General features: G+C 27.1%; 3 protein-coding genes across 3 annotated transcripts; all 3 read right to left on the bottom strand.

The window, feature by feature from the left end:
* Positions 1 to 314: 314 nt before the first annotated feature.
* FG379_000431 (uncharacterized protein) lies at positions 315 to 6,602 on the bottom strand (the record flags this gene model as incomplete). The annotated part of the gene is made up of 6 exons (XM_067325842.1): positions 315 to 1,959; positions 2,030 to 5,772; positions 5,826 to 5,951; positions 6,157 to 6,258; positions 6,310 to 6,384; positions 6,453 to 6,602. 6 exons carry the CDS (start codon positions 6,600 to 6,602, stop codon positions 315 to 317), a joined length of 5,841 nt encoding a protein of 1,946 aa, XP_067182683.1.
* A 248-nt stretch (positions 6,603 to 6,850) lies between these two features.
* FG379_000430 (EF hand family) lies at positions 6,851 to 7,773 on the bottom strand (the record flags this gene model as incomplete). The annotated part of the gene is made up of 5 exons (XM_067325841.1): positions 6,851 to 6,890; positions 6,993 to 7,081; positions 7,141 to 7,322; positions 7,385 to 7,520; positions 7,717 to 7,773. The coding sequence occupies 5 exons, from the start codon at positions 7,771 to 7,773 to the stop codon at positions 6,851 to 6,853; spliced, it is 504 nt and encodes a 167-aa protein (XP_067182682.1).
* A 285-nt stretch (positions 7,774 to 8,058) lies between these two features.
* FG379_000429 (uncharacterized protein) lies at positions 8,059 to 13,404 on the bottom strand (the record flags this gene model as incomplete). The annotated part of the gene is made up of 1 exon (XM_067325840.1): positions 8,059 to 13,404. The coding sequence occupies one exon, from the start codon at positions 13,402 to 13,404 to the stop codon at positions 8,059 to 8,061; it is 5,346 nt and encodes a 1,781-aa protein (XP_067182681.1).
* Between the last annotated feature and the right edge of the window lie 827 nt (positions 13,405 to 14,231).

The following is a 14,231-nucleotide window of genomic DNA, read 5'->3' as shown; positions in this document are numbered from 1 at the left end:
CGATTTTCTAAAAAAAAATGTGTCAATTAATGCCTATAAAAGAATAATCTTTCTTTTTTACTTTTTCAATCATAATTCAAAACTATATCATCTAATTTTTCACATGTAACTAAACTGACGATAAGTGCATGCATGCATACACTTATAGTACATGTGCCACCTATTAATTATCTTATTCTTGTTAATTCACAATTTAAAGTTAGTGTATTATGGAATTGTGGACTATTAGTTTAATGTGAAGAATGAAGAAAGATGCAAATAGCTAGTGATTATTGAAAATAAATTTTTAAAAAGGGAAAATAAGTGAAACCTATTCAATCTAATACTTGTTTATACATTAAATTAAGTACAAATTGTAGCACTTTTATTATTAGGTTGTTGCTTTCAATTAATTTATCATCAATATTGTTATCATTGGGCTTGTTATTATTCATACTAATGTTAATATTGCTTTTGGTGTTAATTACCTTTAGTTTAAAATTATGCTCATTTTCAAAAAACACATGAATGTTACTTTCCAATGACGAATTTCTTTCAAAACAATCGCTCTTTTTACGTTCACTATATTCGTTTAAAGACATTAGGTCATAGTTATTTTCTTTAGTCTCGTTATCAACCAAAATCCCTTGAATTAAATTATAGAATAAGTTGAATCCATCACTACAAACTCCATTAACGGTGTTATTGACGTCACTATACTTATCAATTTGTGCAATTTCATTGTTCTCATTGTAAATTTGCTTTATTCTTGAATTACTATCGAAACCATTGTCATGTTTAATCCTACACTCTAATAAGCAATTATCTGTGTTTATTTTCATCATACTCTTCAGTAGTATTTCAGTCATGACATACAAATATTTCCATGTATCGTCCTGAGTGTTATCATTATAATTGATTTTGGATATTTTGTAAAGTTTACCAAATTTTTTAATTATTGGAACCGTTAAAAGTTCCTTACTACTGTTAAACCACCATGGAGATGAGTGAATAATGAATGTTAAGTATGAACACAGAGTCAGGTAATATAGTCTTAGTGAACACAAATTTTGCTCTCTATGACTATTGGAATCTTCAGCACTGAAATTGTCGCTTAATTCAAAAGTATCATTGGTATTTCTAATATCTGCAATTAAACAGTTAGCTAAATACTTTTGTATATACAAATTATTTACCAAACTTAGTGTTAAAATTTTGTTGTTATAAAAGTATAATATTGTTATTATTATTGACATATATCCTTGACTCAACACTCTATTTACAAACTGTGAATTATTTTCGTTATATTCTTTGTTACAGTTTCCACTTATTCCCATTAGCTCAAATATTTGTACTATACTATACAAATACACATCCTTGATTATTTTTTGACTAGCGCTGCTGTTTGTTACATTACTAAATCCACTTTCTTGGCAGTCATTTAGTATTAATATTATGAACGATACCATTGTAGTTAACTTTAATTGGCTATTCTCGTGATTTAAGCCATAATTTATACAGTACTCGCAGTAATTTATATTTTTGATATTGATATTATTATTCATCGAGCATTTATTGTGAATATTGCTTGCATCTTTACCACCATGAACAAGTGCAGTTGGATGAAATATAAATGTATTCATCAGTTTAGTCATCTTATTCTCGCAACCTATGCCTATGGTCTTAAATAGCAACGAGAAAACTATTAATGATAAAACAACCAAATAACCAGTATTGTTAATTACAATATTATTGTTCATTTTATTGCATTCAATTAAATAATTAATCATTTTTTCAAACAACAATATTGTAGATTCGTTTTGTAGGTAAGTTGTAAATAATTGTTTTATTTTATATATTGTATATTTTCTATTGTTATAATTGCCTGTTAGATAGTCAAGTATTACATTTATAATAATATTCAAGTATTTTATAATATTTAGTTTCATTATGTTATTTGTATTGTAAACACTATTTATCCTGATCACAAAAGTTAATGCGATAATTAATTGTTTATTTTACATAAATACAAATCACTGAAAAAACTTACCAAGAAGTTAAATCAATTATAAGCGTAATTAGCATGTTTAACAAATAATTAATATCTTCATCCTCACTTTCGCTTATAATTATTCTCATCTGACTGTTTACTATGAATGCATTGATAAAGTCTAAATATATTTCTGTAAATACATACTTTAGATTATTGTCATATTCGTCTTTATTATTTAACAATAATTTTATAGGGAGTGTTATTTCTTCTATTGTCAGTTGATTTGTTATATTATTGTTCTTTATATAGTGGCTAAGCGAATATAGATATATATTCAAATTCATAAATAATTTGTACAAATATTCTTCATATTCAGTGTTATTAAGCTCCTTATTTGAAAATTTTATTGAACTCAGTCTTATTAACTGTTTTATTTCGTATTTGATTAACGATACATTGTTCACTATTGACTTTTCTATTATTGGTGACATAGAGAAATTAATATATGTTGTTTCTGTACACACTTGATATCTGCTATACTCCGTTATTCTATTGTATATCCATTTATACAGCAATTCTTCAATATTCTTTAGGGTATTGTAGTCTTTAATATTATTCCTTTCCCTTAATAGTAACTCCAGCGACTTTGAGAATACATCCATTTTCTTGAATTTATGTGTATGCCACAACAACCATTCCCTTTTCCTTATCTTTGTGTTAACCAAAATAAATAACAACTTGTCTACTATTGCATTGTAACTTAAACATATGTTGCTACTATCATTTTCATTTATGTCGTTCATCAATATGTATGAATAGTACAATATTATCCTCGTTGGTATGTTTCTTGTTGTTTTGCTAAGTGAGCTCAACTCCAAATTCATCTCATCATTCTCTTCTCCACGTATGTTACTCAACACAAATGAATATATTTGTCTCGGGTAGTATTTATAGCAAAAAAATAACAAAGATATTGTTATGCATATGGTATCATTTGAAACAGAGTCTTCCAATAAAAGAGATTGTTTTATCTTATTTCCAGATATATGTTTCACTCTATTGTTTATCTCATTCTCGTCAAGTATTGGATTTAAGAGCTGATTTGCTATGTATGTTATCCACTTGTAAAGTACATTGTTATTTATACCGTAAAAATTGTTATTGATAACTTTGTTAGTGTTGCATTTTGGAATTAATGTATTATTAATGTTTTTGTTACAAAACATTTCGAACTCCAATCCTCTTTTTTTTTTCGCTACCCTTGAGTTACTACTATCACTTCTATTTAGTTCGTTGTTCTCATTTTGGTTTTTTAGCCATTTAAACACTATTTGAGCTCCAATTTTATTATAAATAAAGAGTTCTATCTTTCTTTTTGATTCAATTAATATATCATATACACTTTTGTTATTATCATTATCTAACTGATTTTGTATTCTCTTATCTATCATCAATATCAATGAAAATATGTCACTCTTGTCTTTAATAGAATGCTCGAATTTCCCATTCCCTAAATCGGTATTAATGTCGCTAAATTCATCATTATCTTCTATAAAATTTGCACTATTCACATTTATTATGCTCTCTATTAGATTCAACTGACACAAACTCAACAAACCATAGTCTCTCATACTTAATTCACTTGAATATAATTCAAATAGTATATTAGTTGAGTATATTAAATTGATTGTATTGATTTCTTTGACCTCATTAAGTTTTTTCGCTGTTATTATTATATACGAAAAGTATTCCAGGAGCAACTCTCTATTGTATATTGTACCGTTTAGCTTCCACAGTTCTTTAATTTTTAATCCTGTTCCATTTGTATAGTTTCGAGAATTCATAATATTTTCCAATTTTATTTTTAAATTTACGCATAGTTCGTTAATAAGTGATATTATTTCATTACAAATAGTTATTTGTATATTTGATGTATTATTATTAAGTGTTCTATTATCAATACAATTATTATACCATTTATTTGATTTAAATCTATCTGATACATTGTAATCTTCCCAATTTTCATCTTTCAAACTCTTTCTCGTGATATTTAACAAAACTCTCTCGAGTGGCTCGTTTGTGTTTATTGTCTGCATAATCATATCCATATTCGAAGAACCAAATAGTGGTATTGGTGGAGCATTAAATTCACCGCTATCTTCTTCCGTTATCACATATTCTATAAACCAACATAATGCATATATTTGTCTCGGACAGGACTGTATTGCTATGCTCTCTGATATATTGAATATTACTTTTATTATTTTTAACATTATATCTTCTATCCTGCTTTTGTTGTTAACCAAATATTTATACTTCTCATCATAAAGAGCACCGTTGTTTTTGCTTCTTACAAAACAATATTTGTGTAGGTAGTCGTCAATTAGTTCTAGCAATATATCAATTAGATATTGTCCATGCTTGAGAGTAAATATTTTGTGAAAACAGTATTCCTTGATTGTTTTTTTGTCATTATATTTAACCTCAGTGTTTTTTGTTGCATTCATATTTTCTCTTTTGTAATCCAATGAACCCGAGTTAATTATTAAGTCTTCTTTGTCGCTTCTTATCCTCTTGATTGCAACTCTCTTAGACTTTATATTCATCAACTTTATGTTGTATATTAGATGATCATCTATTTTTGTGCGATTATCAATGCTTTTTTCTTTATCACTTTCGTTATTTTTGCTTTTAACATCATCGAACGAACAATTATATTGACTCACCTCACCTATAAAATCCTCACCAGAAGGGTTTTTTTGATTCTCAATAAGTAATTCGTTATTTTTTGATGTCCTACATTCACTATTAGTAAATACTTCTAGTATACAATCCAATAACAAATCGTCGAATTCTATATCAATGCTATTTTTTAATAACTCAATTAGCCACTCCGTTATCTTTTGTATTACTTCAAACTTTTCGTCGTTTAGAATCCAGCTCAAATCATTGTTACAACCACTATGATTTAATTTATCCACCCCAAAATTATCACTTTTGTACAATAAAAAAGCCTTAAAAAATATTATTATATTCCTTATCAGCTTGTAATCACCATCATCTTCAGATTTTATTTTTGATACGTTATAGTTTGATCCACATCCTCGTATTTCTGAACTATATAAATGCTCAATATTATTATTTTTACATTCACTTGAATCATAATTCAAATCACTGTCTACATTCCTTTTATTAAACAAATCTATCTCGTCATCCAAGTTGCAAATTATCTTGTTCGCCTTATTCATATCAAATTCATTGTTTAAAACACCTAGTTTATCTTCACATAATCCATTTTTTCTACTTTTAACCTGATTTATTTCACCTCTGCATCTCATATATTCACCAGACTTAGAAAATTGTGTGGCCACCTTGTTTATCCCATTTAGGATGTTTAATATTAACTTATTTTGTACATTTTTGTCATTCTCAAATATCAAATAACCAAATTGGTTTTTATTTCTTAATATTATATACATATAAAACTCTAAAATGTATCTAAAAAACTTCATTTCCTCCGAATACTGATTGAATATTAAAGACAATACTAAGCCTTTGCCTCCTAATAGTTCTTTTATTGTCTTATCTGGCTTATAATCTATTATCCTTACAAATAACGGAAACAAGTACTTTATTGATTCCTTTTCTAATTTAAAAAGTATATTACCAAATTTTTTTAATTTCTCATCGCTCTCAACAAAATCATCTAACATTATATTTGAATACACTGATAAGTTATCATCAAATATAAAAAATAATAATTTCACTATTGGTTTTATATTTACATTGCCTTCATTTACCTAAATATTCGAAAGTCACATCTTAAATACTTTACAATTCTAAAATAACTTACTCTGTTTACTATTTGGTCAGTAAAATTCCTGCATAAAGCCAATTTTTTGTTATTCTCTGCTATTGAAAAATGTTTATTCAATAACGTTATACCCAAGTTAATTACATTGTTTATCAATATTTCATCCTATTCATGGCAGAAAAAAAGTTAGTTAATTCATTTTAAATTAACTCATTTTATTGCCACCACATTTTTTTTCACCACTGTCTAGTTTATATTTACATGCAATTATTTATACTTTTTAAATTTTAATTTGCATAAATGCATTAGATGCACTCATTAAAAATACATGCAAATATTTATACTCTACATTTATTAACTATAAACTTACTATTGTCTTGTTTAATTCGTTTATTACAAACATTCCATCATCACTTAACAATTCTCCAATTATATACTTAATTACTCCCTTGTTCCTCTCACATTTTATTAACTTTAAACATCAATTTAATTTTAATTTTAGACTCTCATTTAATTAACTTACAAGTATCAAATCCTCGCATATTTGCGACAAATAAGTTGATGATTTTAGTTTATTTGTAAATATCTCTCTTACACACTGTAATTTCGTTTCAATTACAACTAGTTATTTAAACAATATTTTTATCTAAACCAGAATTTGCTCACCTTTATACACAATTTTCTCCCATTTATATCCGAGAGAATCTGAGTATTTTTGTGAAATAAATGGCTCTCATCATGCTTCCATAGCGATATTGGAATTATACTGCTAGATGATAAAACTCTATTAACGCTACTAAGGTTACCGTAATACATTATTTATTTACTTATTTAATTATTGATTCATTAATTAGATTGTTCACTTCTTATCCAGGTTTATTTCTTCAAAAGAAAAAAAGCTGATTTTAAATAGACATTTAACACTAATCTTTTTACCACAATTCGAGCATAAGAAGTAACAATTATTTTTGCAAATCTAATAATTAAAAAAACTATACTAAATCAATCAATAAAATAATAAAAATAATAGTTTTATTTATATTTTAAACAATATGTCGATAATATTATGATGATTTAACATTATATTTTTCCTTTCCATCTCTTCTTATTCAAATAGATATCTATTTCTTTTTAATTAATGTTCCCTGAAAAGCTATTTAAATATTGATTATAATAGTGGTTAGACAATATTTCAATTTTACTCACATTTTCATAAACTCTTCCTCCGTTAAAAACGTCATTCTAGATGCATCAGGTATATCGGATATACTCAACAATTCCTGAAATCCATCCTCCTGAAAAACAAATATTAATATATAAACTGTAACTATTTACTCAATTCATATGAACTCACAGTTAACTTTTCACCAACATTGCATAGTATATGTTTCAAATCACTAACTAATACTTGCCCGTTTCCAAATCTATCCAACACATTAAATGCCGTCCTTAATTCCTCTTTGTCTGGCTTTAACATAACTTTATGTGAAATTAAATCTAAATATGTCTGAAAATCCACTTCCTTGGATCCAATATCTAAAAATAGTTACATTTATTGTTATTTAAATTACTAGATTATTTTTGTATCACCAACTTACTGTGACATATTTTTTCTACTTCATCTAATGACCAAATCTGACCTGTTGCTCTCAATAACACCAAGAGACACTCTTTTGATACCAAACCATCTCCATTCCTGTCTTGCCAATCGAAACATTCCTTTAACTCTAATGCCTATAGGTTAAATATACATAAAGCAATATTTTGTTAAAAAAAGTAATTTGATAATAAAGTATACTCAGTTAGTCATATACTTAAAAGAAATGACACTATCACTTCTGGAGTGGTACTAAAACTATTTTTACCTTTTTGATTGTTTATTTTAATTCATTCCTTTTGAAGTATTTTTCAAAACAAGACATTAACTTACAAATTCAGGAGTTATATTCCTCGGCAACTTTATTTTTTTCTTTACTATAGTTGACATTCTATGATAAACCTATTCACATTTATAAATTTAACTTTAATCTTATTTATCTGCGGTTTGAAAAGTAATAATAGCCTAATTTCCAAATATTTATTTCAACCACATGCATTTTTACAAAAGGCGGGAACAGGTAATACCAAAATGCACGCATGCATACAATATTTAAGACACAAGAAGAGTAGTCACAGATATAGTTCAAAAAAATATGACATAAAAAAGTACACAGGAAACAAAACAACTGTGCTTATAATAGATTATTATTGTTCAAAAAGCTCACTATTATAACTAATTATTAAAATTTAAACCAGTTCTTAGTGAAATTGTTGGTTTTTTCTTGTTACTACCGTTCTGCCTTCCTAAAGTAGTATCACCATTAACTTTAAATTTAAGTTGATTGTCACTAGTATTTATATTACTCATAACATTATTGTTAATACCGTTGAAATTCTTTCCAGCCAGAACATTTTTATTGTAGTCTGTTCCATTAAAAGATATTAATTTGCTTGTTTTTCTAACCGTATTAGCGTATTTATAAGAAACACCGTCTGTATTTTCATTTAATTTACAATCTCGCAGATAACTATCTGGGACGTGGTTGCCTGAATTCGCGACAACATTGGCATAAATGTCGGTATTGTTTGCTACACATATTGTTTTTTTATTTGTACTACTAGGAGCATTGCACTCGCCACTGACATTTTTTGATAAAATACTATCTTCTGGTAATTTTCTATTGCAAACTTCATTAACATTATCTGATTTTTTAAATGCTGACAATTCATTGCCTCCAATACATGATTTATAAGTACTTGTTTCAATTTCTACCTCTTGTCTTATTTCAACTTCGTTAGTAATACCATTATCTACGGCATCTATATTTAAATTAGTATTATCATATTTATTATTATCATTAACACTATCTTGTTTATTAATTTCAATACTGTTGCTACTTGCAATGTTTAAATTAAAATCATCAATGATAGTTTCATTATCATAATTATTGTTTATAGATAGCGAAAATTCTTTCAAAAGTATATTATTTGTATCAGGTAACTTATCACATTGTAGTCTTAATATTTCATTAGTAAAACATGCCAATGAATGTTTTGAGATATAGTCGAACCTATCATCCTTGAACAAATTCATAATACCTATTAAGTTGTTATATCTGTCAAATATTAAGTTCTTAAAACGTAAATAAATTTTTATAATACTGGTTATATTTTGTTGTGTATCAAATTTCATTTGAAAACCTCTAAAATAAATTCTATTTATATTTCCTCTTGACTTGTCTAATAAAGTTCCAATTAGTATAGTTTGCGATTCAATCAAAAACTTCGATGATGTAGATAAATCAAATGAAAGTGCTTTTCTATTTATCCCTGTCTCGTTCTCATATTCATTCCCAATGTTATTACTATGAAAATAATCAATGGATTCATTTAACATATAAATTTCAATTGAAGGTAGTCTAATTGATATTCGAACATGTATTTTATTTAATAAAGAATTGATTTTATTCCATTCAGACTTATTAAACTTATCTATTACATTCAATTTATTTAAAGACAAATTAAATGGGTGACAAAGCAATAATTCAAAATTATTTTTTTCCTTATTACTTGTATTTGCGTTCAAGTAAATATTATCGCTTATAATACAACGTACTTTATCTGATATAGGAAATGATCCAAAACCCTTATATTGGCTCCATGTTGTTAATAAATAAACCTGCAATAATTTCATGATCTCCCCCCTTATGTTGTCTAATAATTGTTCATTTAATATTATCATTAAAGATGTTAGATTAAAGTCTAATTTTAAATAAAACGGTATCCTAAATACGAAATTTGAATATGTTTCACTTGTTTTTGACATTTTGTTTCCGTCGTTAGTATTTTTTGACTTATATTTTTCTTTTCTATTAGAGTTATTTGGAGGAAGTAACACCAAACTAAGGTAGTTCCATTTTTTCAAATACTTACTAATATTGTTACTATTATGAGCATTTACTGAACTAATAATACTATTAGCTTCAAATCTGACAGCTTTCTCTGTACTTATTGAATTTTCACCTAAATTAGTGTCACTTACATGGTGAATTGTTGTTGGTGAGCTCTCACTCATTGCATCCATACTATCCATAAAATTGGTGTCGTAATTGCCATTACTAAAGTTTTTATTTCCTCTAACTGGTGTATTCGATACTGTTTCACCATTGTTATTATTATTACCATTATTATTATTGTTATCTTTATCTTCTATCCTCGGATCACAAATTGAAAAAATAACTATTTGGTCATCCCTTATCATCTTTTTGTTAACTGTTTTATCTAATTTTATACTTGAAATAAACTCACCAATTAAATTGCTATCATTATAGTTCCACATCACAATTTCTAGTTTTTTTAAACAACAACTTATTCTTAAACTAGTACATGTATTCATATTAAATCCGAAATTTGAAATTACAACACCAAACAATTTTCTCGGTATATACGATATTGTAGATGTACATTCATTGTTTTTATTTACTAAATTACTGCATACTCTAACACTTTTTTTGTTATCACTGTCCTTGTGATTTTTAACTAGATGACATATATTTACTTCACACCTTGGTATGCACATTCTAATTATTCGATTTGAGAGTAATTTTGGTAAACTAATTCCAGGTCCTGCTATATCAGTTAACCATTCTGGTATGTTTTTGTTTTCATTATAAATATTTGGTAAACTTTTCTCATATTTAAAATTTAAATTATTGCCAAAATTACCACTGTCTTCTTTCTTTTCTTCATCATTAAAGTTCTCAGAACTGCTCGTTTCATCAGTATTATTTTTGGTGTTTGTAGTATTATCAATATTATCATTATTAACAGTATCACCGTTGGCATCAAAATTAGTGTAAGTGATGTTCTCCTCCTGTAAATGATTCTGTTGGCTCTTAGGTCTTGCCACCGTTACTAAATTACCATTGTTATTTCCAAGCAAAATATCCAAATTATCTATTTGATTCACAATCCCAATATTATTGCTTTCTATATCCGAAATCAAATTTGATAAATTTAGAGTATCACTTAATAATGAAACGCTAAATAATTTATCCATTTGTTGAAAATCTAAATAATAACTCAAAAACATTAATTTTTTTATTTCTATAGTCTCAGTTATTGACAATGGAAATGCCTCTAGATACTCGTCATAAAATTTGCCCCATAAATGCAATCTTAATCTTATAGAGTGCCAATCTCTTTTATTCATCTTTCTTTTATTCTCATTCATACATGAACCAAAAAAATCGGTTAATGCATCGTAATCAGATTCAAAAATATCATTTTTCGAAAAAATTATATATGGATGATTGAGTTCTATTTTTTCACTTGTTAATTTAGTATTAATATTAATTTCACCATTAACTTTACAGTTCAATTTTTGATTAAAAACATTAGTGTTTATTGGAATTATTTCTTTATTTCTCATTTTTAAACTGCTAATAACACTATTCTTTATGTTTTCGTAGGATATTCTTAATTTATTTATTAAATCCCACATATTAGACTCAGATTGGCAGTGCAAACCATGTGCTAATAGTGTTAAATAGTCATTTGACCTTGGCGTATTCTTTTTTTTTGCATATTTGAAATTATTCTGAAGTAATTCAAATTCTAAGTTGTATTCTCTTTCCGCTAATACATGCCATTGAGTGACAGTCCAATATGTGTGGTGTTGCAATACCCCAAGAATAAACTTGACATCATCACTTCTTTTTGATGCTTTTTGTAAAAAATCTACACTATAGTCCCAATATCTACTCAAATTTAGCTTTTTACTACCAATCAAATGTGACATCTCAGAGTCTATTTGAATCAAATTATTTCCAGCAGAAGCAATGCCCATAGTGTGATTGTTATTGTTACTATTTAAATTCAAATGCCCATTAATATTAACATCCTCAAATAATATAGATGAATCAGAAACACCTGCTTTGTTTGTTTTTATATTTAAGACGCCACCGTTACTTTTCAACCATGATATTTTAAATGTACCTAAACTACCTGAATCATTGAACGTGTTTGTACCAGTAATCATATATTCAAGCCATTTCCATTTTTTTATTATCTTTATATATCTTTTTCTTTCAATTCTATAGTCTATCTCGTCCTTCAAATTACTGGTATGTTTATTATCCTTGTTTAACATACTTTTATAATATTTTAAACTAAATATCCACCATTCTCTACATATCCTTCTTATTTCAACCCTATTGTTACCACTTCCAGGTCTTTCTACTGGTCTAAATCTCCTTATCTGTGTCCAAAATTGAAATTGATTGTATAATGTAATCAATCTAACTATTCCATGTACCATTTGAGGGTATACGTTTATCTCAAATCCACTGTGAATATTTATATTTATTAAAGTCGCTATATTAGATCCTATTGAAAAATCGTTTACAGCAGTATTATCTGGATAATCTAAACTCACACTTTTACTTTCTAAATTATTCCTAAATGAAGCTGACATAGGGCTTGACGGTAATAAAGTATTTCCAATTTCTAATCCAGTACTCATTGCCTTATCCTTTTCACAAACAATTTTGTTATTTAATAACGGATTTACAAATCCAAATTGAGCCGACATGCTCATATTTGAAATAATAACTGTATGATATTTTAAATTAGAATCCACCAAATTTTGCATATCATCTATTGTTATTGCAGAAAAAACCCCAAATTTATCATTCGACAATTCAGTTTGTTCCAGTAATGATATTGGAATAAATGGAGCGGATTCATCATCCCAATAAATAGATAAACCTTTTATTTTAACACCAAATATTCCTCTAGCATCAAAATTAACATTAGTTATTGCTAATGGATGTTTTTGTATTTTAAGTTCACCTTCATTTTCTTTAGGCACAAATTTAACATTATCATCCTTCTCAGTTGGCCATTCTATGTCCCAACAACTTCTAGCTGGATTTATTGTTATGGAATCTATGTGTATTCCTGCTGACATTGGATGTGATATATCCAATACATCATCTTCATATCTGATGTATATATTTCTCACACTTAGTGACAAATCCGGAACGTACCTAAATAGCCATCTCAACAATGAATTCAAACCTTCTTTATTTGATGATTTCATATTTGGTATAGGATCCATAGGTACATCTTCTTTGTTCGACCTAATATCATCACACATACAATCATTATTGTTCTTAATTGTTATTATACTTTTGAATAATTCCAACAACCCAGATACATTATCCATTGTATTTTTAATCACTTCCTCATACGATTTATTCGATATATTTGGCCCTATTATTAATACTACCCCGTCAACCTCCATTACCAGTTTCGAATGTGCCAATAATACCTGAATGTTCGCCCTTCTTATATGTCCATATTTTAATCTAAATGGAATGTCCAAAGAATACCATTCATTTGAAAGTGCTTTTGTGTTAAACATTACATCTTTTAAATTCACTTGATCCAAAAAACCACTTAACCATATGCTTTCTGGCAAGTTGATAAAGTAATCAAGTAGATTCTCATTTATTCTTCTTAGCACACTCTCCACTAACATCTGAGTCGAACCCACTACTAATTCTCTTAGGGACATTTTTTTACCACATATCAAAGTCTTGTTCGTATTTTAAAGCATGTAGTATATATTAATTTGTAAAGAAATTTAAACGGTAAAATAGTCAAGTTGCCATGAAATACATTAATTCATGTGGTCGTTATTATCAATAATTGAATAACATAGATACACATGAATCATTTAGAACCCATATATATTACACGTAATTTAGCCTTAATTATCTACACAACTTACTATAACTCTTGTATCAATTATACCTATCAATATATATGTATATATGTGCCTTTAACGTGCCTATCTGTTAGTCTTTTTATAACTTATTAAGAAAAGTAAAACTAATATTTGTGTGCTGTTGGCGCCATTTCTTAATTTTATTGTGTAATTAATTTGTTGCCTGCCGAGGGGCGAATGAGATAATAATGAAAAAGTAAATTTAGTTAACTTTATTTTTGAGCTGAAAAGCGGAACAATTACTAAGCACATGAAGATAGAAACACAGAATATGCCATCTTTTTAATTCATTATATGTTTGATGGGTTTCTTTAGTAGCACCACTGTTTTTATGATGTTCCAATCCCGCATGCAAATATATAATTTCAAAATAAAGAGTAGTTTCACCATTGTTTTATACGTTAATGTGATTGAATAAAATTTTTTATTACTTTATCAGTGTCAAATATAGTAACAATAGTCGCTAATATTATTGTTATATTGCTATTTAATACGTTAAATGGCATTGTTTAATTGTAGTTAAAATTTGTTTGTACACAAAAACATTATCGTTGATAAAATATACTTTAATATTGTGTAACATATACGCTAAGTTAAATAGAAAATATCTAAAA

Source organism: Cryptosporidium bovis, assembly GCF_009768925.1.
Source record: "Cryptosporidium bovis isolate 45015 chromosome Unknown contig_11, whole genome shotgun sequence".
NCBI lineage: Eukaryota > Apicomplexa > Conoidasida > Eucoccidiorida > Cryptosporidiidae > Cryptosporidium > Cryptosporidium bovis.
The sequence above is the reverse complement of the archived record's forward strand: the minus strand, read 5'-3'. Positions and strand labels throughout refer to the sequence as shown.